The 23,853-nt window shown below is 42.3% G+C and overlaps 1 protein-coding gene across 2 annotated transcripts; it reads left to right on the forward strand.

Annotated features, from left to right (window-relative positions):
• The first annotated feature begins 2,440 nt into the window (after window positions 1–2,440).
• On the forward strand, window positions 2,441–23,005 carry gramd2ab (GRAM domain containing 2Ab). Of its 2 annotated transcripts, none has more exons than XM_077007097.1 (12): window positions 2,441–2,687; window positions 6,568–6,693; window positions 12,440–12,497; window positions 13,741–13,813; window positions 14,187–14,290; window positions 15,743–15,841; window positions 16,229–16,300; window positions 16,523–16,582; window positions 18,232–18,385; window positions 20,485–20,578; window positions 21,104–21,211; window positions 21,479–23,005. In XM_077007097.1, exons 2-12 carry the CDS (start codon window positions 6,575–6,577, stop codon window positions 21,516–21,518), a joined length of 981 nt encoding a protein of 326 aa, XP_076863212.1. In that variant the 5' UTR covers window positions 2,441–2,687; window positions 6,568–6,574; the 3' UTR covers window positions 21,519–23,005. The 2 variants fall into 2 exon arrangements, with proteins under 2 accessions (XP_076863212.1, XP_076863213.1); XM_077007098.1 differs by having other exon boundaries at window positions 2,445–2,687; window positions 21,370–23,005.
• Window positions 23,006–23,853: the final 848 nt, after the last annotated feature.

Genomic DNA, 23,853 nt, shown 5'->3' on the forward strand with positions numbered 1-23,853 from the left:
ACCACTTGAGTGTGTAGGTAAAACAATACTGCACCTCACCTAATAAAGAGGCCATTCATTGTGGCTCATAGTACAAGCACACCTTTGTCTTGGTCCTTAGCAACATTTATGTAGACCTGCCCTGCAATTAAGGTCTGCACATCTATTTTAATCGTTTTAATTCATGTTGTATTGCTTGATGTTCTTATCTTCTTATTCTATTGTCTACACAGAGGTTGTAAAGGACCAAGCTAAGTTGTCTCTGAACTATAAACCTGCTCCATGAAAGTATCCTGATATTTGATTAGCTGCCGTTTCCTTCCCATGACCTGAGAAGGTAACTACACCCTTCTTTTATGCTCCAGATAATCACTAACAATTGTATATTGGAGATCTCCAACTGGGCTCCACCCAACAGCAGTAAACAATGTTATTTCTTTGTTGGTTCATTGAGCTGACCGACTTTCATCCTGGTACGCTGCTCCTGGTATGCTGGTATGCTGTGTCATGTTCTGTCTACCTGCAACCTACTATTACACATGTCCATTTCCTTCTGGAAAATTCCACCTTGATTTTGTTTAAGGAAACACGACAGGATAAAACGGGTAGCAGTGGCAGGCAGTGATGCCACCCCATCCCTGGCACTGTTTTGGTGCATCTTATATTCCCACCTGCCTTGTTCTAGTCTACCCAGATAGTGAACAAGTCTAGCCCCAGTATGGTCCAGGCATTTCTGGGTCAGTTATGCCAATGGCAAGTGTGTTGTGGATTGAGACTGGACCAGCTGTGCCAACCACATTACAAGTTTCTCATGGCACTCGAACTCTGGGCCACAAGTGGCATATGTTTCAAACTGGCCAACCGTAGACAAGGCCTGACTATTGCATTCACATAACATTGCTGGATGAGACACTGAAAAAATGTATTAATAAATGTGTATAAACAATAAGATAATAATAAAGTGTTGGCCATTTCATTTACTAGCGTCATTTTTTTCATGGTGAAGGCAACGTTTGCATGGAGCTAGCCAACTGGCAGCTAGTCCATTCACAGACAGATTTTGCTAGCTAAATACCAGCCACCACACCTGCTTTTAATTCCTGTCACTGTAAGAAAAATATTACGTCAGAAATGATAAATTACATCCAACTTCAAACTACCTTACGGTCCCATTGAATTAGAAGTTCGACAACTGTACCCCTGTCACTTTTAAGCATTTCACTAAAACAAAATCCCTTTCACGGTGCTTTTATTGTATATACAACCCAAACCAAGATGTTCTTGTAGTGCAGGAACATCACTACAGAGGGCGCTTTTTGCCTTTTGCTCTAACGGACACTACTTCAAACTGGGTTCGGTCAGTGCAGAGACCCATATTAGGCTAAGCATGTATGTGGTAATAATGTCCACCTAATACATACATCCGATCTGGCGCATGCTAGATATCACACTGAACAATAGATTTAACTGAATGTGCTCAAACAAATGATGAAAGCTTCCAGGATATAAGGTAACCATCTTTAGAAAAAAGACTAATTGCCACAACACTATCATTAACCCAGGGGTTGCTACAGAGATTACTGCAAGAGAAGACTGTAAAGATTACAAACAAAAACCGTTTCTGTGGCCTTTTAATTCATTATTTCAGTTTAATCTGTGTCTAAGTAAAAGCCTTATTGTTGTCGGTTTTGTGTATGTTTAGTAGTGGTATCGGTGCATTTATCAAGTGATGCAATTGAATACTTGTTAAGACCAAAAACGTTGTTGTTATTATTATGGGCTATATATGCACGCAGAAGTAGAATGATCTGACTGTGTGTGTATGTTGGTGTGTGTTACCTCGTTATTTGTCTTTTTATTTATTGACCTATTCCTTTATTCTATACTTTTGTATTTTTATTCTTTTTTGTATTTTCTTTTATGATTTCTTTTACCTGCTATTGTGGACAGCATTTTGGTCAACTCTGGTAGTTTTTAAACGTGCTATATAAATAAATTGGACTGGAAATTGGATTGTTACTAACTTCTACTACAGAGAAGTTATTAATACTCCGCGCTTGGGATCTAAGACACTTGTAAGATTTTAATTCGGCACTTGTAAGATTTTAAATTATCTCTGTTGTACATTATGTGTATGCATATGTGTGTATGTATATATTATATAATTACAATTTGTTCAGAATATTACACTGTTGTGTAATAGTGGTGTAAGAAAACACCATGAAATGGTGAAAGTGCATAAGATATTAGGAAGTTATCGAATGACACTCGCTCGTTCTAATGTGTAGCCTAATACGTTTATTGTCTTGATCACACGCTGCTGTATTTTGGTATTATGTATTTATTACTGCTGTAATAAGACTGTAGTACATCAAACAGCGGACATCACCGTGTTACACCTGCTTACTGCTCTAAGGACATTCGGGGGTTCTGGAGGCGGGGTGGTTCGGGAGGCCGGGTGGTTCTGGAGGCATGGTACGGGGACTAAGCCCCTCCCCACTGTTATGGGAGGAGCGCGGACTCAGGGCAGCGCAACAAGTTGGAGAGCGATTTCAGTGCCTTTGAGTGTTTTTCTACCCCTGAAGCGTCAACCGATCGTTTGCCTTCAAACATCTGATGGATTTCCTCAGATTATGTGAATATTTCTCGGACTAGGTTAACGACAGCGTGCTTGAATGTGAGATGAAGGTTCCGTGTTACGGGTAAAGGTGAGTCCACCGCAGCCATCGCCATTATTACCGCTAAAAACAGCTTTATGGACGCGAGCAGTCGCAGACTAACTGTGGTAACGGTCATTATTCATTTGAAGTTTTAATAAAGTAGCCCAATAGTCATTCTACAGCCTACTGTATTGCTGTAGCTGAACTAAAACTGCGTTTCTGTTTTAAAACACTAAACGGTTGTTAGTTTAATCCAAGCTGCTGTGCACGAGCGGAAAATAAGGACGTGTTACACTGATGTGAACTGTGTCCATTAGAAGATAAGTAACAGGACCACAGTCACAGTGAGTGGTGACACCACCATAACACGGTGTAATAGTGTTTCCACCGTAAGTGTCGTGTTGTGGGGAGGGGGCTGGGTGCGGGGGTGGGGGGGGGGGGCGTGGGCGTGGGAAAGTGTCACCCACCTTCACCCTCCCTCCATAAGTCCTGCTCACAGTACTGTAATGTGTTGGGTTGGGTGGGCAGTGTCCCTCCAAAGCTGAAATTAAACCTACGCCACTGGTTTATACTATGTTGGACAACTGTTTAAGGCTTGTGTTTTAGTTTGATTAGCCCTTATGGTCCATCTCATTGGACAGCAGTTGTGGTTTACAGCTCATAAGACTTTGTGTTGGTTTTTTAATGTTGACCATAAGATTGAAGTGAATGGACCATCTGGGGCACGGTGCCTTTTTTCCAGCCTCTGCACTGAACCATAGAGATCACCCAAGGACATGGAAACAAGTGACCCATTGAGGAGCGGCGCTGAGCTCTCTACCCTTGTTCCTCACATTCCAAGAGGGCTGCCAACGGCACCGAGTGCCCGAGCTGACAGCCCGCCTTACCGACACCGCATTTCGTGATTGTGTTTAGACCCTGTGTATTATGCTTCTTACAGAAATACTGGTGAAAGACAGGACCGGCCGGTTCCCGCCTGCATTTTGTCCGGTCTGTGTTCGTTTGAGATGCAGATAGAGGTCGATTTCCCTATGTGTGAATGGAGAATGAGTGTGTTTGGGCAGGAGAGGGCATTTTACTGGATTTGCATGTTTTTTTTTTTTTTTTTTTAAACCCTGTGGGCTCACACCACTGTCTAACCCCGTTTGTGGACTGAAATAAAGTGTGTGTCTGTGTCTGTGTCTGTGTCTGTATCTGTGTTGTCGTGTCTGTGAGTTTGGAGAGTTTGATCAGTGTCAGCTGAGTGTAGCACATATTCCGAGATGACCCTAAATGACAATGACAATGTTTGTGAGAATTGTGTGTCACGTTATTGTGAAGGCACTAAGGTCTCTTTCAGTTTCTGAAACCAAGTTGTGTGGGATTCTGTAAATACTATAAAACTAGAGCTTTTCAAGTATTTTTTAAGCAAAAGCAGCTTGATATGTTTGTTTATTTTAGCTTTTAATATAACAGTTCTGTTTTCCTGCTTAACTGGAAATGTAGCAAATAATTGCGAACAGGAAGTGACACTAACCGTTTTTAACCATGAGTCAGTTTGATGTGTGCAGTACCTGATCTTTTGTAAACAAAAGCAACAAACCTGAAACAAACAAAAAACCCACTTCATTTAAATATAGACCCAGTGGAACTCATTTTGAACTGAATTGGAAAAACGTTTAGGGAGAGCAGGAGCTAGTGAAAGAAAACCTCTAATATTGTCTCTGCTGTACTCTGTCCCTGTGCTTATGCAAGATATCTTTGGCAGGAGGGCCTAGAGCGCTTTGCCTGCCCGTGCCCTGTGTTACACTGTCTCAGCCAAACACACAGAGACTGCAACCGCATGCAACCGCTAACTACTTCCCAGTCCTCTGTACACGCTTGCCGCTCTCAAATTTAAAGAAGCATTGCTGCTACACTAGACATCTGTCTCATACACAAACGCATCCCGTGTGGTGAAGTATGACTTTATTCCCACTATGTGGGTACCGTGGATAAAATGAGAGGCCGTTGTCTCAGACTTCCACTGTTCTGTGCAGCAGGATGTAATTACTGTAGTTGCTATGCATGGCCATATGCTAACACATGTGCCTCTCTGGGTTTGCAGAATCTTGTATTTTGTTTCCAGATTACTCTTCACAACATTATTATAGCAAATGAGGAAAGCCTGCATAATACAAATAGTCTTGCAAATGACCTTAAGTTGTTGCCATGGGGATTAGCATTTCCAATGTCTTAAACACACCCATGCCCATATTTAGATCTAGATCATTCAGCCTATGGCATTAGAGAAGTGGTTAGGTATGAGAGTCTTCTGTTTTCTCTAATAAGACTGCATAACGCAGATCAATTTGACCATAGAGCGTAAAGGAGGCTGTATCCATTCTATGTGTGTGTAGTAATAGATGTCACTACAATGACAGCTAGGTAGGTCTGATTGTCTTCTCTTTATATCTTTATAGAAAAGAAAATCATGTGTTATACGTACAAGAATGCATGTATGTTTGCTCAGTGCACTCTGGCAGTACAGTACCCGTTTCATGGTTCAGGGGATCCAGGTTGGACTATACTCCACCCTCTTTCCACCTTATTCACTTGCACTGTGGATGTGGGCAAGATCTTAGACATGAGAGTCCTTTGTGTGAAGGGTGGAGCGGTGTGTGTGTGTGTGCCCGCAGAGCACTCACCATTCCCCTCACACCGCCGCACGCCCCGTGGCCTTCACTGTTGCTGCCCTGGACACCTTCCAGGAAAACGCTCAGTGCTCCCTGTCCCCCCCCAGGGGGGAGTCTGGGGTAGGAGGGCAGCACCAGCTTCCGCAGGAACACACCAATCTGGACGGTCGTTAACGTCAGATACTCGCTGTGCGTCCGGCTGTCCGATATATTCAGCTCTGAACACTGTGGTCAGGTGCTTTGGTGTGTGTGCTGTGATTGAAGTGTGAGCTGAACCTTAATGCTTGGTGTAATAAATGTGTATTCCTGTAATGAGATGCAAGTTGTGTCTGTGTTTCCCATGGAGGACCTGCTCTTTATGTCCAGTAGGAGAGTCCTTCCCTGGAGTCCACTTGGTACAACAAGTAGACACTAAAGCCCAGAATTATCAACTGATTGATTCATTAAAGTCTCATACTCAAACATATCCCCATTTGTCATGTTGTCTTATATGGAAATCTCAATATATATTTCTAATTGTGTGACTGAGTAACAAGTCTGTTCTGTTTAATTAAATTCTGCACGAATTGCTTAGATTTTACTTTTAGAAAGCAGTGTAGTTGTGAACGAGCACTAATTGAATTCAAGTCCTGTCTTGCCGTCTTGCGTTTGTTGACTTCCACACCTCTATCTTTAGTGCTGTTATCAGTTAGCACCGTCCTTCTCCACTCCTGCTGCATTCTTGGCCAAACCTCCCTCTCACGTCCACGTGGCCGTCAGTCAGACCTGCGCCGTGCTGCCAGCCAATCACCTTTCAGATGTCAAAAGTGGTCTGCTTAAATATTTGTGTATATATTTGAGATTTTGTAATCAAATAAGACTTGAATTGAAAATAATGGGAATTGAAATTCAGCAGTACGACTGAAGGGGTTTGGCTATTTGTGTCACACTGGATTACTCAGTGTCACATGCCAGGTGATTAGACTAATAGTATTTACCCAGCCCCTGTTTACCGACAGACTCAGGTTGTGTACTTAGCCCTGGACTGCAAATGGGTATGATGAGGGGAAAAATCATACTGTGGAATAAATATCTTAACAATATCATAATATAGTTTTTAATTATTATTTTCTTTGTCATTAACTGACAATTGTGCATTAAACACTTAAGCCACTAAATGATGGAACCACGTCCCTCTTAGATGTATCTGGAGGTGATTGGTTTCAGTAGGTGAACTACAAACACAGCTTATGTATGTCCCATTCTCTGTCATGTGTTGTCTGTAACCCTCTCAGATTGAAGATGATGACGGACCCGTTGGATCAGAGCGATGACACGAGTCTCCTGACCACCCCAGACACCAGTGAAGGCCCAAAAGATGAAGACTCTCACTGTCCACCACACTTCAGACATGGCATCATGTGAGAAGCACAAATACACACACACAAAAATCCCCTCACTTGCTTATTAGAACTACTGTTCCTTCTCTTCGTGGATGGTACTGTAGGAGGCTTCTAGAATGATCCAGCCCTCTTCAGTCATTCCAGCAGGTCAGCCATGTGATTAGGTCCCTACTCCCTACATGTCTGAGCACGTACCACACTGACTGGTTCCACACCGGCCTACTGCAAACTCCATAAAGTCTCCAGCGTCGTTGAGTCAGGGCAAATGCGAACCATGAGCGCTCAGTGGGCAACGTTGCTGTGTTTAAACACGTTCACACACCTTGTTTTCTTAAGCACCGTCTCTCCTTCCTGGAATATGTTATAAAGCCCAGGCTTGTTTTCAGAGAAGAAGACAGAGGTTTTCCACGTGTTAAGAGACTGAAGCATCTCCATGGAGTCAGACCCAAATGATCACCTCCAGACTTTTTATATAACCACAATAAGTCAACAGCACTTATAAATGACCTTGATACAATATTCTAAATCAAGATATACATTTAGTCACAATATATTTCATGCTCCAGAACTTGCTTGTTTACTACTAACATTCATGGCAAATGATCTCAGTTTAATCACATGGAAGGATGTGGCTCTCAGGAGGATTTCGGAGCTTAACAAACTTCATCTCACATGCGAATTAATGAAATCTTCTCTGACGTCTGTGTACTTACTGTCCAAAGCTTAAGCAGGCTTTATTCTTCCTACTCTGGCCATGTTGATCGCTTCTTGTTTTGCTATTTTTATGTCAGTTTCTCGTTATTTACAAATGTGATCAACACACCAACGTTTGTAAATAGCTGAGGAGAACACTGCTTCTGTATTAGCAATGTAGAATATCTGTAGAACGTCTGCTCACTCTTCTTACGGGGAACTCCGATAACTATAAATCGAGTATGATAGTTATATATAAAGAAGCACTTTCTAACAACATGCTAAAAGTCAACCCTTCTGCCCGTCCATGTTTAAGAACACAGCCACAACTTAAAAGAGAGCGAGAACTCTGCAGCCCTGTTTCACCTGCTTTACAGCTGCGTGTTATGGGGATATTGAGCACATGATAATGCGTGGGTTTGTCTTTACACTTCAAATGCAGCCTTCATTTAAAACACTCATCTCCATAAACATAATACTGTGTGTGTGTGTGTGTGTGTGTGTGTACTCACACAAGTGCCCCTGTGAGAGGCGTGGAGAGTGAGGGGGGTGGAGAGTGGGGGGGGTGGGGAGTGAGGGGGGTGGAGAGTGGGGAGTGAGGGGGGTGGAGAGTGAGGGGGTGGAGAGTGAGTGAGGGAGGTGGAGGGTGAGTGAGGGAGGTGGGGAGTGAGGGAGGTGGAGGGTGAGTGAGGGAGGTGGAGGGTGAGTGAGGGAGGTGGAGGTGGGGAGTGAGGGAGGGAGATGGAGAGTGAGCGAGGGAGGTGGAGAGCGAGCGAGCGAGGGAGGTGGAGAGCGAGCGAGCGAGGGAGGTGGGGAGCGAAGGAGGTGGAGAGAGAGTGAGGGAGGTGGGGAGCGAGGGAGGTGGGGAGAGAGTGAGGGAGGTCGGGAGTGAGGGAGGGAGATGGGGAGTGAGGGAGGTGGGGAGCGAGGGAGGTGGGGAGAGAGTGAGGGAGGTCGGGAGTGAGGGAGGTGGGGAGTGAGGGAGGTGGGGAGTGAGGGAGGTGGGGAGCGAGGGAGGTGGAGAGCGAGCGAGGGAGGTGGGGAGCGAGGGAGGTGGGGAGCGAGGGAGGTGGGCCCAGGGCTGGAGATGAGTGTGAGACAGACATGGAGGGGAAGATGACAGAGTGAAAATTGGCCTCAGTAGGTAGAAAAGCTCCACCCTCCCTCTGATTCAGCTCACACACACACACACACACACACACACACACACACACACACACACACACACACACACACAACCTTCAGGGAGGGAGAGAGAGGGTGAGAAAGACAACAAGAAAAAGAGAGGGGACATGAGAAGAAAAAGAAAAAAGCACAGTCCCTTTGGGAGGTTGGAGACTGTTGGAGTCTGTACACTGGGGAGCGTCATTGCATCATCATTTAATCTTTTATATTTAAAACACATTGAATTCAAAACAGACAACATTGAATTGTGGGACCTTTTTTATTCAAATACAATTTCAATTTCTTCAACTGAGTTGCAGTTGATTGGCAGCCTATAGTATCTCTGTCTTTCTTTCTCTCTCTCTCTATCAGAGAGAAAAAGGAGAGGGAGGGTTGTGTGAGTGACTTACAGAGGGTGTGTGTGTGTGTGTGTGTGTGTGTGTGTGTGTGCGTGCGTGCGTGTGCGTGTGTGTGTGTGTGAGGGTGAGGGGTTAGGGAGGGGCAGGCCTGTTCCCTCACCATGCACATGCCCACACCGCGCGTTTTGAGCAGCACTAGTTGTGTAACACCACACAGAGGAACAGGAGTCTGGTGTCCTCATTCACTTCTAGACACACACACACACACACACACAGTCCACCATCTTATGTTTTCGCCTGCTGCATCAGGGATATGAAAGTACCACAGACTTATCACTCTTTTAAAGTGTAATGTTTTGAGCTTTTCTCTGCCATATATATTCTGGTGAATTGAGCATCTGTGAATTGGGCATAATAGATTTACTGTCTCGTGAGACTGGAGAGCTGGTGTGTGCATCTGTGTGTTTATAGATGTGTCCTGTGGCACTGCACTAGAGACTACTGGGCTGCTTCAGTATTCAACACACAGAAATGGATGAAGTCTCTCTTCTCATTTTTACTCCAACACGACTATTTCCAACACGACGATCCTGCATGCTAGAGAAGGATTCTAAAATGTTTAATTAATAATTTATGAATTATTCATTTACGAATTATTCATTTATGAGTGATTCTTTTGTGTCCCGTTTTAGAGGCAGATTGAATCATGCAGGTCTTAGTAAAGGAAGGTTATGGTGAGGTCCTCCAGTGTTGGTAATGGAAGGTTATGGTGAGGTCCTCCAGTGTTGGTAAAGGAAGGTTATGGTGAGGTCCTCCAGTGTTGGTAATGGAAGGTTATGGTGAGGTCCTCCAGTGTTGGTAAAGGAAGGTTATGGTGAGGTCCTCCAGTGTTGGTAAAGGAAGGTTATGGTGAGGTCCTCCAGTGTTGGTAATGGAAGGTTATGGTGAGGTCCTCCAGTGTTGGTAAAGGAAGGTTATGGTGAGGTCCTCTAGTGTTGGTAATGGAAGGTTATGGTGAGGTCCTCCAGTGTTGGTAAAGGAAGGTTATGGTGAGGTCCTCCAGTGTTGGTAATGGAAGGTTATGGTGAGGTCCTCCAGTGTTGGTAAAGGAAGGTTATGGTGAGATCCTCCAGTGTTGGTAAAGGAAGGTTATGGTGAGATCCTCCCAGTGGAGCCCCATTTTTTTCTATTACTGAGTTTAGATGGGTGTCATGGGAGCATGATGGCACAAAGCAGTCTGTTTACAATGGTGGAGACACCAGTGTGCGCGCGCACACACACACATACACATCTCAAGGCTTCCTTCTCTCTCTCTCTCTCTCTCCCACCCTCTATCTATGTCTGAGAAGAGCTAGCCAACCAGTGTTCGCACTCGCGCGCGCACACACACACACACACACCATAATTGCTGTGTGTGATGAGATCAATTATTAATCTAATTGATGAGCTTGGTTGTTATGACTTCTCTTTTTAATGACTCGTTTGCATCTCTCAGATCACTACTCACTTGATGATGTCATTGCATTAATCATTTATATCATTGTATACAAATTCTTCAAAGCAATAATCACATGGCATATGATTCAAGACGCCTCTACACATTTCTATATTAGCAATACCTGGATTCTGGTTGCTCTATAATCCACATAAGGACTGGTCACCTAAGGAGTACTTAATGAGCACAGGAAGAACACATGGACCTTAGTAGAGCATCTTAGTAGACCTAAGATTGAATATTTCCAAGGGCCTTATGGGTGTACAAGTGGTTTGGGTGACTGGGTAGCTGTTGTGCATGCAGCTGTTTATTTATAATCCAGTAGCTGTTGTTCATGCGGCTGTTTATATATAATCCAGTAGCTGTTGTTCATGCGGCTGTTTATATATAATCCAGTAGCTGTTGTGCGTGCGTGCGGTTGCTTATATATAATCCAGTAGCTGTTGTGCGTGCGGTTGCTTATACTGTACATCTTTTCAAACACATTGGCCTGATCTTAAGGTTCTGTGATTGGTCCATTCAGCACGCAGAACCACACAGAGCCGACATCGGGCTTTTTGTTGTCGACATCATAAGTGCAGCTTGGCACTCATTCCTGCTGATGTCATTCATCCCTTCTGATTTATGTCGCTCTCATGGTCCCACAACTCTTGTATTCTATTACTTTCCTGCGCTGCGTACATCTTGTGTGTGCCGGAGTGAGAGACTCTGGACGATGAAATCAAGGGGAACTTCAAACGTCTACATCCTCCCAGTTGTGGATATGACATGATGCTTAAAGCTGTATAGTTAACCTTAGAACGCTGGCTGTTGGTCAAACCATTCAGTGGAAGTCGTGATACACAGGAAGCCACAAGCCCTAAGCAATAAGAATAAGTCACGGTGGGTCCCCTCCTCCTGTTTAGGTATTGTATGTTACATTTCATGTAGGCATCATTTCTACGCATTGTTTGCGACTCTGAGTCTAGTTCTTCTAGGTCTGTCTGGCATCGTGGCAGAGTGAAGTGACTGTGCTTACATGCCTTTTGCAGTCCGTAGGATGCCGGGAGTTTTCCAGGGCCTTTAGCTATCTTGTACCAAGAACCATTTTCCTAAGTTGTGAGTGATTATTGTGGAAGGCAGATTTGCACAGCTTCCAGCCAGGGAGGGGCACCGTATGTCGGGTTAGACCTGCTCAAAGCTTTGCTTAACACAAGCTTGGTTTTGCATACCTTGACAGAAAGGTTCTCATGCCAGCGAAATTGATATCTAGTTATCTTTGGTTTATTTTACAGTAATCGCAGCTAACATTCAAATTCTGAGGTAACAAAAAAACTCCAGTGGAGACATTTTGAAAATATCCACTTTCCTGATGAAGCTCAGAAATGTGCCTGTTAACGTATGTGATGAGTATAGTGACACATTGTAAGGGCCTGTATATTAACATGGGTGATATTTAATTGTTTTAGGGTCAGGTAGAAATCAGCTTATGCGTCACACCATCCAGACATTTAATTTGATTTGAATTCAGATCACATTAGTTCATTGTTGTTCAGGTACATTTGTTCTGAAATTCAAATGAACACCACGAACACAAGGTTTGCATCCACTGGCCCTTCTCACTGGTCACCATGCCACTGTGTTTTACCTAGCATAGTAATACACAGCTAGGATGTTGACTGAGTGTTTACAGAGATGTTTCTGACACCAAGCAACAACAACCAAAAAGTTTAGTTCAGAAGTATTTTTGAAATATTTCCTAGTATTGTTTTATTTCCTATAATTATTGTTGTTGTTTTGTTTCATTCTTGCTATTTAAAAACTTTATGTTGTGTCTTTTACTCACAGATTATCGTACAACATTCATATAATTAAGTGATTGTAATCATAACTTTATTGGACAATTAAAATGATGTGTGTAATTCACGTATTAATGTTAATGCCTGTTTCTTAAGTTTCTCCTTTCCATGTATGTGTGTGTGTGTGTGTGTGTGTGTGTGTGTGTGTGTGTGTGTGTGTGTGTGTGTGTGTGTGTGTGTGTGTGTTTGGGGCTGTTTTTTGGTGTACGTTATAGGCTGCAGCTGATAGATGATTTGTCATATGAAGATGTGAAGAAATGCTACCGGGGCTCGGTACGTTGCATTTCCCCTTCACCCTTGTCTCTTACCCATGTGATCTCTCAGGGAAACACAGTGAAACACCGTACTTTCCTGACCAGGAGATGATTTGAAACACTATAGATTTACAGGAAGTTGACTTGAAAAGCACAAGGTGTTACAAAATGCTCATCACACTCCTTATGCAGGGACATTCAAACAACACACCACTTCCTTCCTTAATATAACCATTTAACACAGTGAAATTGTTGTTTTTACTATAGCAAAACAGCAATGTTGCAAGCAAGCAGTTGTAGCTGTTGCAAGCAAACAGTTGCGAGCTTGTAACGTGCACATCACTGAGCCCTGACCCTTCAACCCCTGCTCCTTCGTCCCTGGTCGACGTGGCGATGACAGGCTGTGTTGTGATTGTGCATTACCAGATTTGCTTCATCTCCCAGCCATGTGCTCTTACTAAGTTTCCTTTCTTGTACCAGAGTGCTGGTTTCACATGCTGTTGATGTAACTGCATGGTTAAACATTAAGAAGGCCTCAGGAATAGAGTAGTCGTGAGGTTTCTTATCAAGTGGAGATCTCTCCCACGTTTCCAGTGGAGTGGTGGGTGTGTGGCTTTCCGCCTGTGAGGGATGATGAGAACCAAGTTGAGTTTGCCGAGAGTGTAAGCACGGAAGAGAAGGAGCTTGGAGTTCAGAAAGTGCTGAGAGGGACAGATCTCCACTGAGTCTAGCACAGAAGAACAGTGTTTGAGTCAAGAAGTCGAAACTTGGACCAAAGTGAAGAAAGTAGTGATGGTTGGGTATAACAGGGATTTTACATAACTCCTAAGGTCTAACTGGCAAATGAGTTGTTTGCGGTAGCCAGACTGGTCTAGTTACATATGTCACATACGGTCGCCACTACTGTATGGCATCAGTTCCACTCAGCAGGAGATCATGAGTGATTACTCAGATAAGGAATAGCTGTTGCACAAGCAGCACAACTCAAATTCAGTTTGATTCCAGTTTATTTAAATAGGGGGTGGGGCTTTTTCAGTCAGAATTGCAGAATGGATGTGTGTTCATCTAGTAACCAACCAATAATCAACCATTGGATTTTAAGTTGACTCTTGAGATATAAATAAATGGAAACGGTCCCAATCTCAGTGTGTACTGCGAGGATGTTTGGCCTGGTTCAGAAACTAAGCTGTCTTAAATCTGCCTTAAAGCAGCTAAGCAAAGCCAGTGGTTTCCTAACCCAACCACTCTTCCTTCCTTCACAGACAGTCAGCAAGTATAATTCTCAGTACCACAAACTTTTCCAGAATGTTCCCAAGGAGGAGATCCTCATGAAAGGTAAAACATGACATCCTTCACTCATTTAGACATGAGATGTACAGTAGTATCTTACATATGCACATTGCTCGTTAAATATTGAACTCTTATTGAACTTTTCAGCTATGAATACATATGTAAATCTGCTGTGACTAGCAGCAAAATAAGTTAGACTGACTAAAAATCTGTTTTGTACTGTAAAATCAGTTACAGAACAATGAAAGTACACGTCCAACAGTTCTAGGTCACTTACAATACAGCACATTCATAATCACAGTGAATTTGCACCATTTATACAGCCATGCATTCTGTCTCTGTATAATTTGTGTGCTGCTAACTAGATGAAATGTCATTTTAAGAGCTGAAGCTAACCGTGCTGTCCTTTCACGTGTAGTGTACTCCTGCGCTCTCCTGAGAGATATCCTGCTGCAGGGACGACTTTACATCTCTCGCAACTGGATGTGCTTCTACGCCAACCTGTTTGGCAAGGACATCAAGGTTGGCCCTGGACCCCCGGGGGACGCAGAATAAATGCATTTACACGAACATGAATGTATTTATTCATAGAATTGCCTCGGGGCCCTTGGCTTGAATGTAGACACAGATGCACAGAAGAGCACAGACGCACATATTGAACTAATCTGCATGTAAACTGTGTTTGACTGTTATATGTTTCACTGAAACACCACACAGCTGAGATGCCAGGTCGCTGTGTGTACAGTTGTAGCATGCTGGCTTCCTTTATTATTGCTTCCTGAGAAAAGCCAGTGTTAGTGTTAGTGTTTCAGTTTTACATCGGTGAACCAGATAATTCTGCCCATGCCCAAAGATACAGAACTAGTCTCAGACTCCAGAAAGGCCAGCAGCGGGCCAGACTAGCTCGCTTCAGCCATGGTGAACATCTCAATCTTCCCCTTGAATCTACTCAGCAGTGTTTATCCATTACCACTGCGTTCACACCACATACAAAGAGCACCGAGCAGAAGCCCTTAGAAAGAGCTGAGATGGACATTTTATTGCCTCTTATTATTATTATTATTATTATTATTATTATTATTATTATTATTTGTGTGTACTGTAGAGCTTTTTTTGTGAACAGTTACAAATCTACACAAAAGTAAACGTAAACCATGGTTTGGTGCTCAGGAATCTCTAATCAGCAAAAGCTGCCAGGGTGATCAAACCAGGTCTGATATTTATCAGGCTATCTGATTATCTCTTGTTGGCTTCACTCTTGTCTGTTGGCAGTATGATTTGTTATATTTATTTGTATATAAATGAAAATCCAATGTCAGCAGAACGCTGGTTTGTTGACCTCATTACCAGTAGTCTGCTTGGACCTCCATGTTCTCCATTAGCTAGACTACACAATTTTCTAGGTTTTTTTTTCTCTTTCTGTTTGTTTTGGAGAGCACATGGAGATCACAAAGATCTGAGCTCTGAAGTGAACTACAGCCTCTTGGGTTCACTGTCATTGTATTTATATAATACTCTGTTATGTCTGAGCTTTGAAGTGAACTACAGCCTCTTGGGTTCACTGTCGTTGTGTTCATATATTACTCTGTTATGTCTGAGTTCTAAAGTGAACTACTATCTGATGGGTTCACTGTCGTTGTGTTCATATATTACTCTGTTATGTCTGAGTTCTAAAGTGAACTACTATCTGATGGGTTCACTGTCGTTGTGTTCATATATTACTCTGTTATGTCTGAGCTCTGAAGTGGACTACAGCCTGATGGGTTTAGTTACTGCATTTTTATAATGTAAAAATTTACTTTACAGACTGTTACTGCTAAATTCTCAATAAGCAGAAACTGAAGGCTTAATGTGGGTTTACACTGAGCTATGCTATGCTAGCATTTCTATAGTATGAAAAGGAGGAAATACCTTTTTAAAATGATAATGGAATTAAAATGATAATGATGATGTTGATGCGTGTCTCTGTTTCAGGTGGTCATCCCAGTCGTTTCTGTTCGTCTTGTGAAAAAGCACAAAACAGCTGGCCTGGTCCCTAATGGACTCGCTATCACTACAGACACCAGTCAGAAGGTCATCATATAAACTGGCAAACACTGCATTGTACATACACGTTTACATTACTGCACATCTGTTTCTCAGTATAAACTCAGTGTAAATGCCATTGCAATAAATGGAATGATTTGTCAGTAGGATTCATAATTCAGTATTTTGCTTAAGTACAATAGGTGAAGGGACGTTGACTGTGGATAATTCTGTTTCATGACAGTTTGTCAGAAGAATCACTTTCAGATGTCAATAAACACAATTCAGTAGCAATTAAAGTGCATTAGTGAAAACCAAAGTTATTAATGTATGACATCACTTTAAATCAAATCTGTGTCTTTATCTTGTGTCTTTATCGATGTTCTTGAACATATTTACAAGTTCCCTGACATCTGTTTACATTTGTGTTCACAGTACGTTTTTGTCTCGCTCCTCTCTCGGGACAGTGTCTATGATGTCCTCAGGAGAATCTGCACCCATCTGCAGGTAAAACGAACACAGGGTTCACTTGAATTCACAAACACAAACAAATCCCACCTACACGCATGTCCTCGGTTGGACGCTTGGCCTTTGCTTCCACCTAATCTAAAGAGGCAGGAACGTGAATGTGCCTTCTGATCATTGCAGCCACAATGTCATCATGTTCTTCAAAGCAGTCATTATTTGAAGTGTAACTCTATGACTGTAACTCTATGACTGGCTCTGTAGGTGAATGGTAAGAGTCTCAGTCTCAAGCAGTATCTGGAGGAGCCTGGCTCGCTGTCCACCGTAAGTAACTCCTCAGTCTCTAAAGCACGGGTCATGTAGAAGAGCACTGTTACTCTGACATACTCACAGGACTTCAGACCACCATGTATTCATACAACATCCTGCAAACACTTTACACAGTACTATTGACACAGTTGTATCTGGGGACTATTGACTGACTCAAGCATATCTGTACTGTTAGGTGCTACGGTGTGTCTATATATGTATTTCAGTGTTTGTGTGTATGAGAAAAGAGATAAATTGGCTTCATGTACACTCACTGGCCACTTTATTAGGTACACCTTGCTAGTACCGGGTTGGACCCCCTTTTGCCTTCAGAACTGCTTTAATCCTTCATGGCATAGATTCAACAAGGTACTGGAAACATTCCTCAGAGAGTCTGGTCCATATTGACATGATAACATCACACAGTTGCTGCAGATTTGTCGGCTGCACATCCATGATGTGAATCTCCCATTCCACCACATCCCATAGGTGCTCTATTGGACTGAGATCTGGTGACTGTGGAGGCCATTCGAGTACAGTGAACTCATAGTCGTGTTCAAGAAACCAGTCTGAGATGATTCGCGCTTTATGACATGGCACCTTATCCTACTAGAAGTAGCCATCAGAAGATGGGTACACTGTGGTCATAAAGGGATGGACATGGTCAGCAACAATACTCTGGCATTGACACGATGCTCAGTTGGTATTAATGGACCCAAAGTGTGCCAGGAAAATATCCCCCACAACATTGCACCACCACAACCAGCCTGAACCGTTGATACAAGGCAAGATGGATCCATGCCTTCATGTTGTTGATGTCAAATTCTGACCCTACCATCCGAATGTCGCAGCAACCATCACCGAGAAACCGAGACTCGTTAGACCAGGCAACGTTTTTCCAATCTTCTATTGTCCAATTTTGGTGAGCCTGTGTGAATTGTTGCCTCAGTTTCCTGTTCTTAGCTGACAGGAGTGGCACCCGGTGTGGTCTTCTGCTGCTGTAGCCCATCCACCTCAAGGTTCGACGTGTTGTGTGTTCAGAGACTCTCTTCTGCAATGCCTCGTTAGTAACTGGTTATTTTAGTTACTGTTGCCATTCTATAATCTCGAACCAGTCTGGCCATTCTCCTCTGACCTCTGGCATCAACAAGGCATTTGTGCCCACAGAACTGCCGCTCACTGGATATTTTCTCTTTTTCTGACCATTCTCTGTAAACCCTAGAGATGGTTGTACATCAAAATCCCAGTAGATCAGCAGTTTCTGAAATACTCAGACCAACCCACAAGGCACCAACAACCATGCCACGTTCAAAGTCACTTAAATCACCTTTCTTCCTCATTCTGATGCTCGGTTTGAACTGCAGCAAATCGTCTTGGCCATGTCTACATGCCTAAATGCATTGAGTTGCTGCCATGTGATTGACATTTGCATTAATGAGCAGTTGGACAGGTGTACCTAATAAAGTGGCCAGTGAGTGTATATAGTCATATGTATATATATGTATATGTGTATATATGCAATCCAAATGGACAGACGATAAATACAAATCAAATCAATAATTGATATGACCAAATGTTCAGAATGTGTGGAAGTTAAAACTGTATTAAAGAAACATGTCTGAGTCAGACAGTGACGTAGACACACCCCCCTCCCTCTCTCTCAGGATGAGTTCCCAGTGGTCAGCGATTACCCTGCCGTGTTAAAATGGCGCAGGAAGCCTTCGGCCCCTTCGGCGTCCTCCTCGCTGCCTGATCTGCTGGGGAACTCCAGCCTGAGCTCTGGCGATGTTCCTTTCAGCATTGAGGCACCCCTGCAGGGTACGGCCCAAAGACCACCCAGCCTCCATTGATGTATGGGTGTCACATACTAATACTTTACTACATGTCATTTACTATACTTCCATTAAATCTAATTCAAATCAGTTTAATTAAATCAGTCTATAAGTTAAAATCGGTCTAGTATTGAAATCAAACCAGAATCGATATCTTTAATTCTTAAGAAAGAAACTGATTTGATCTCTGAAGGATTTAAATAATCATGATTTATTTGAAGATACTGGCAACAACCACAACCTGAATGACATTACAACAGGCAACTTGGTGGAAATAAATGGTACATTTACTACTATTAAGTCAGAAACAGCAATCAGTTTATTTACAGCAAAGTAATAAACTACTGCTGAAAAGGGGCAGGAGATGTGTATAGTATAGATGTGTAGGTAGATGTCTGCACACCCGCATGCTTAAACAGACATAGATTTGTTATCTTGGGCTATCTTCGAAATAGCCTATTACATACTGCACTCATCATATACTGGAAATACTGGTCCGCATAGTAGTATGCGGTATAGTATCCATTATGAGACGAGAGCAAATCATACTGCAGCGTCACGCGATATGCTCCACCTATTTATTTTCAGACACTAAAGATTAGCGCTTCTTTTGAAGTCCCGTTGACAGACGCTACATGTTTTGAAAAGAAACAAATACAGAAGGCGGAGAAGAAATGCTAGAAAGGACGATTACTGTTATAGCTTTCATTTTGAATCAGGAATTTAATGTGAGTACAAAACATCTACTTAGAAAGCTAAGAATAGCTTACCACACATATAGCACTATTAGAGCTAAATACCAGAAACCACACATATAGCACTATTAGAGCTAAATACCAGAAACCACACATATAGCACTATTAGAGCTAAATACCAGAAACCACACATATAGCACTATTAGAGCTAAATACCAGAAACCACACATATAGCACTATTAGAGCTAAATACCAGAAACCACACATATAGCACTATTAGAGCTAAATACCAGAAACCACACATATAGCACTATTAGAGCTAAATACCAGAAACCCACCAAATAACTATTATAGTGGGGTTTTTTATCTTTTTTTTTTTTTTTTGCAATCAACTCGTTCTTGTCCAACATTTAAATTAAACATTAATGGGGTCCATTTTGACCTTGAGCCTGTGAACGCTGAAAAATTTTATAAAAAACATATTACTTATGCTGCATTAAGTTGGTTTAAGTATTGGAAAATATCATTTGGTCATTTGAGGAAACCCCATGGAAGCCCATTCCCACCACCTAGAATAATAATAATAAAAAACTAATCCAGCACGTTATTTTTTTCTCATTATTTTGAGATACTAAGCCATTATTTCGAGATACTACGTCATTATTTCTAGAGACTAAGTCATTATTTTGAGTTACTAAGTCATTATCTCGAGATACTATGTCATTATTTTGAAACACCAAGTCATTATCTTGAGATACTAAGTCATTATAGTTCACATGTTTGTAGACAGGCCAACTCTATTATTACGTATCTGTGCAAATATAGTCATAATAACAACATTACAACTCAAGCTTTCATCAAGTGACTTTCTCCATCATATTTTAATATTGATGACTTAATGCCATTTGCCATGTTTGCAGTATTAGCAAAACAGTGTGCATAAAATAAATGTACTGTTGTTTGGTGTGGCATCATTGACGTGGATTAATAAGGGATAATTTCTCAGCGCCAATAATTTTTTTAAGCATTTTTGGACGAGTCACGCGTTATGGCCCACCCCCAAACCTCCGCCCACCCCACTGCCCCACCCACTTCCCATACAAGTGCACAAATCAGTTTTGCAACAAGTACACAGAGATATCTGTTGCAAAAGTCGAGGCGGGCAGATTTGAAGTTGTGCTGAATTTGTGAACAAAAATACAAATGCAACTTTTAGTTTACAAGTTCACACATCAAAAATGCAAGTGCAGCTTTTAGTTTACAAGTTCTCAAATTAAGAAGACAAGTACAGGTTTTGTTTTACAAGTTCTCAAATCATGTTCTTCACGCTCTCAAGTTTTGAAACAGATTTACCTTCATACTATCTACTGTTTTGCTTGTTGCTGTTCAGAGAGACGTCTAGAGCCTGACAAGATTCTTCTGACTGAACCAGTAGCAGAACTGGGTCTCATGGAGTACCAGCTCCTCAAGTTCTTCATCCTTCTGTATGTGCCCAAACCCCATTTTAGAGGAAATGTATTATAGATAAAAGGCCATTTCTATCATGTTATGAGCTGATTTATTTTCTGAACTGATAATGTCACTGTATTTTGTGGCTTGACTTGTGTATGCTATTGCCCTCTACTGGCCAGACTGGTTTGTGTGTGCGTGCATGTGCGCGTGTGTGTGTGTGCGTGTGCTTGTGAGAAATTTTGGGGGTACAGCTTTATGACAAGGAAATATGACACATTTGTCATGACATATTTGTCATTTGTTTTAACACTAAGGGCACATTTGGCTGGCTATCATGAAGAAAATGCTTTTTACAGCTTTTTCTAAAGAAAAAATCCTTTACTCACTGAAAATAGGTTTAGGCATATGCAAGAATTACGTAACAACAGCACACATCTATATTGACAGCCCCTAAAAAGATAATAATTCTTCTCTCTCTCTCTCTCTCTCTCTCTCTCTGTGTGTGTGTGTGTGTGTGTGTGTGTGTGTGTGTGTGTGTGTGTGTGTGTGTTCCACAGCATTATTCTCCTCATCATGTCGTCATGTTACCTGGCATTTCGCGTGTGCAGTCTGGAGCAACAGTTGTCCTTCCTCAACACACAGCCTACTTTACCTATGAGAGAGAGGTGAGCACTGACACACAGACACACACACACACACGCCGCTCACAGGAAAACACTAGGTTTAACAACAGTGAGTATATTATGTTTGTGTGTGTGTGTGTGTGTGTGTGTGTGTGTGTGTGCGCGCGCGCGCGCGCGTGCGTGCTTGTGTCTATTTTCAGGTAACAAAGGTTGAAAAACTGCTTCTGTTGTTAAATGTAGCCGTTTACAGGAGTGAGAGCTTCATATTGTTTGGGGGCACTGATCCACTGATCCACTCATCCACTGTAGGAGCTGTAATGAAGTCACACGTCACCCTCCAGGCCAGTAGAGGGTGCCAGATCCTTGCACAGCCTATACTACTACTGATCAACAGCACTGCAGAAAAGGACATAAATGAAGATCCTTCATGCCTTATCAAACACTTACAATATATCTTCAGTATAGTTAAGACAGAAAGCAGTCTCGCTGAGTTGCAGTCTAATAATGGTGGCACCACTGTACCTTTTTACTTTGTGAACTTTGTCATACAAGACAAGTAGGAGATTGGCTACAACAGGACGTTTCATTTGCTTCAATCCTTCACAGGTTGGTCGTTTCCTGAGACACACATGATGTTATGGTGCCACGTTTACTGGATGGGAGAATTTACATTAATTTTAGTTTGTTAGCTTTATAGTGTAGGACTATCTTTCAGACAAGGCCACTCATGTCTCCTGGAGAGATGGACTCGTCCCACTCCTGAGAGTGGCATTTGGGTACTGTGTCTCGGGCCCGTGGAGGTTAATGAGAATACTGAAATAGATGCATAGTCATAGTGCAGTCAGGGATGTCCATGTTGGATAAACAAATAATGTCTTGGGTGATTCAGCCCGTTCGGGTTAAGCCGGAGTGAGGCGAGCTGTGTGGACCGTGGCCCCCCGAGAATCATGCAGCACAGCGAAGGGGCGTCTTCCCGAGGAACAGGCGGCTGGTGCCTTTAACAGCAGGAGATGTGCACCCATCACTGTCCGCGTTTCCCTGATGTTCTCAGCACAGCTCCGTAACCTCTCCTGGGGTACAGCTGGCAGGAACAGAAACCCAACAGAAACACACTTGCCTTTGTGTCCTGTAGGAATGCAGTTGACAAGATGCTGCATGTTCCTCCAGTGTCCTTCATACTATATACTTGGTGAAAAAGGAGGGAAACTAGTGTTAAAGTGTTGAAGTAGACTACAGTATGGTAGGCTTGCTTACTAAATTACATAATCTATAGAGCATTTGTGTATAGCAAATCCAAGTCATATTTTTGAAAATCTTGGGCATTATTTTGAAAGGGAAATTGCATTGTGATGTCTACAGGTCATATTCTGCTACTGAAGACTTAATCTTGCTATCACGCCCTTAAAAGGGGCATGAATTTAACTTCTGTGAAGATGTTGAAGGACTGGGACTGGGTCATTGTGTTGGTGACAGGGAGCAGACCTTCATGGTAATGAAATTGGGCCATTGTATGATTATATGCCTGTTAACTGCTCCTTATGTACGAAATGTCATTGTAGGAAAAGGTTACAAATAGTGATGTCCTTGAAATATATGCCCTTGTATTTCGGGCATGGCAAACTGCTAGAAATGTAGTCGTTCTGGGCCGAAGTTAGTGTAGTTTACTGAAGAGAGAAGTGCACTTTGCTTTCAGGTGCAGATTCACTGTATGTTTTAACAATATTTTGCACAGTAACAGAATATTTTTTCTCAAGGATAATATATGTTTATTGTGTACAGCTTAGGTTTTTTAACAATTTAAATGTTTAGATGTCTAATAAACTGCTTTAACTAGTATATTTGTTGGTTATTACATTCTATCCAGTACTACAACACAGTTGCCATAAAAAACATTAAAGGACCTAAATGAAATTTCAGTTCATAATATGTTTCATTAGATGTAATATCTCTCATTTTCAGTATTTACACTGGAAGTGGGACATTGCTGAAAGGTCTTAGTTATGAACCATGAAGAACATTTATGTTTTAATGTTTTTTAATGTGTCATTTGTAAACACTTAAAGGTTTCACAGATATGACAGCTAATACATTTGTTATTACAAATATTTGTGAAAGAATGGGTCACTCTCAAGAGCTCAGTGAATTCCAGCGTGGAACTGTGATAGGATGCCACCTGTGCAACAAATCCAGTCATGAAATTTAATCACTCCTAAATATTTCACAATCAACTGTCAGCTGTATTATAAAGAAAATGGTAGTATTTGGGAACAATAGCACCTCAGCCACAAAGTGATAGGGCACTTGAACTGATGGAGCAGAGTCAATGGATGCTGAAGTGCATAGTGCGAACATGGATGGCAGAGTCTGGTGTGGATGAACTTGACTGGTCTGCACAGAGTCCTGACCTCAACCCGATGGAACACCTTAGGGATGAATTATAGTGGAGACTGAGAGCCAGGCCTTCTCGTCCAACATCAGTACGTGACCTCACAAATGTGCTTATGGAAGAATGTTCAAAAGTCCGCATAAACACATCCCTAAACCGTGTGGACAACCTTCCCAGAAGGGTTGAAGCTGTTCTAGCGGCAAAGGGTGGCCCAACATCATATTGAACCCTATGAATTAGGAATGGGATGTCACTTAAGGTCATATGGGAGTCAAGGAAGGTGAGCAAATACTTTTGA

Source organism: Brachyhypopomus gauderio, chromosome 5, assembly GCF_052324685.1.
Source record: "Brachyhypopomus gauderio isolate BG-103 chromosome 5, BGAUD_0.2, whole genome shotgun sequence".
Taxonomy (NCBI): Eukaryota; Metazoa; Chordata; class Actinopteri; order Gymnotiformes; family Hypopomidae; genus Brachyhypopomus; species Brachyhypopomus gauderio.

Bases quoted from the DNA above. Each gene is read 5' to 3' on its own strand.
- gramd2ab (XM_077007097.1), top strand. From the start codon at position 6,575: ATGATGACGGACCCGTTGGATCAGAGCGATGACACGAGTCTCCTGACC. The intron at 15,842-16,228 runs GTCATCATATAA...TTGTGTTCACAG, and splicing joins CTACAGACACCAGTCAGAAG to TACGTTTTTGTCTCGCTCCT. The intron at 16,301-16,522 runs GTAAAACGAACA...CTGGCTCTGTAG, and splicing joins GAATCTGCACCCATCTGCAG to GTGAATGGTAAGAGTCTCAG.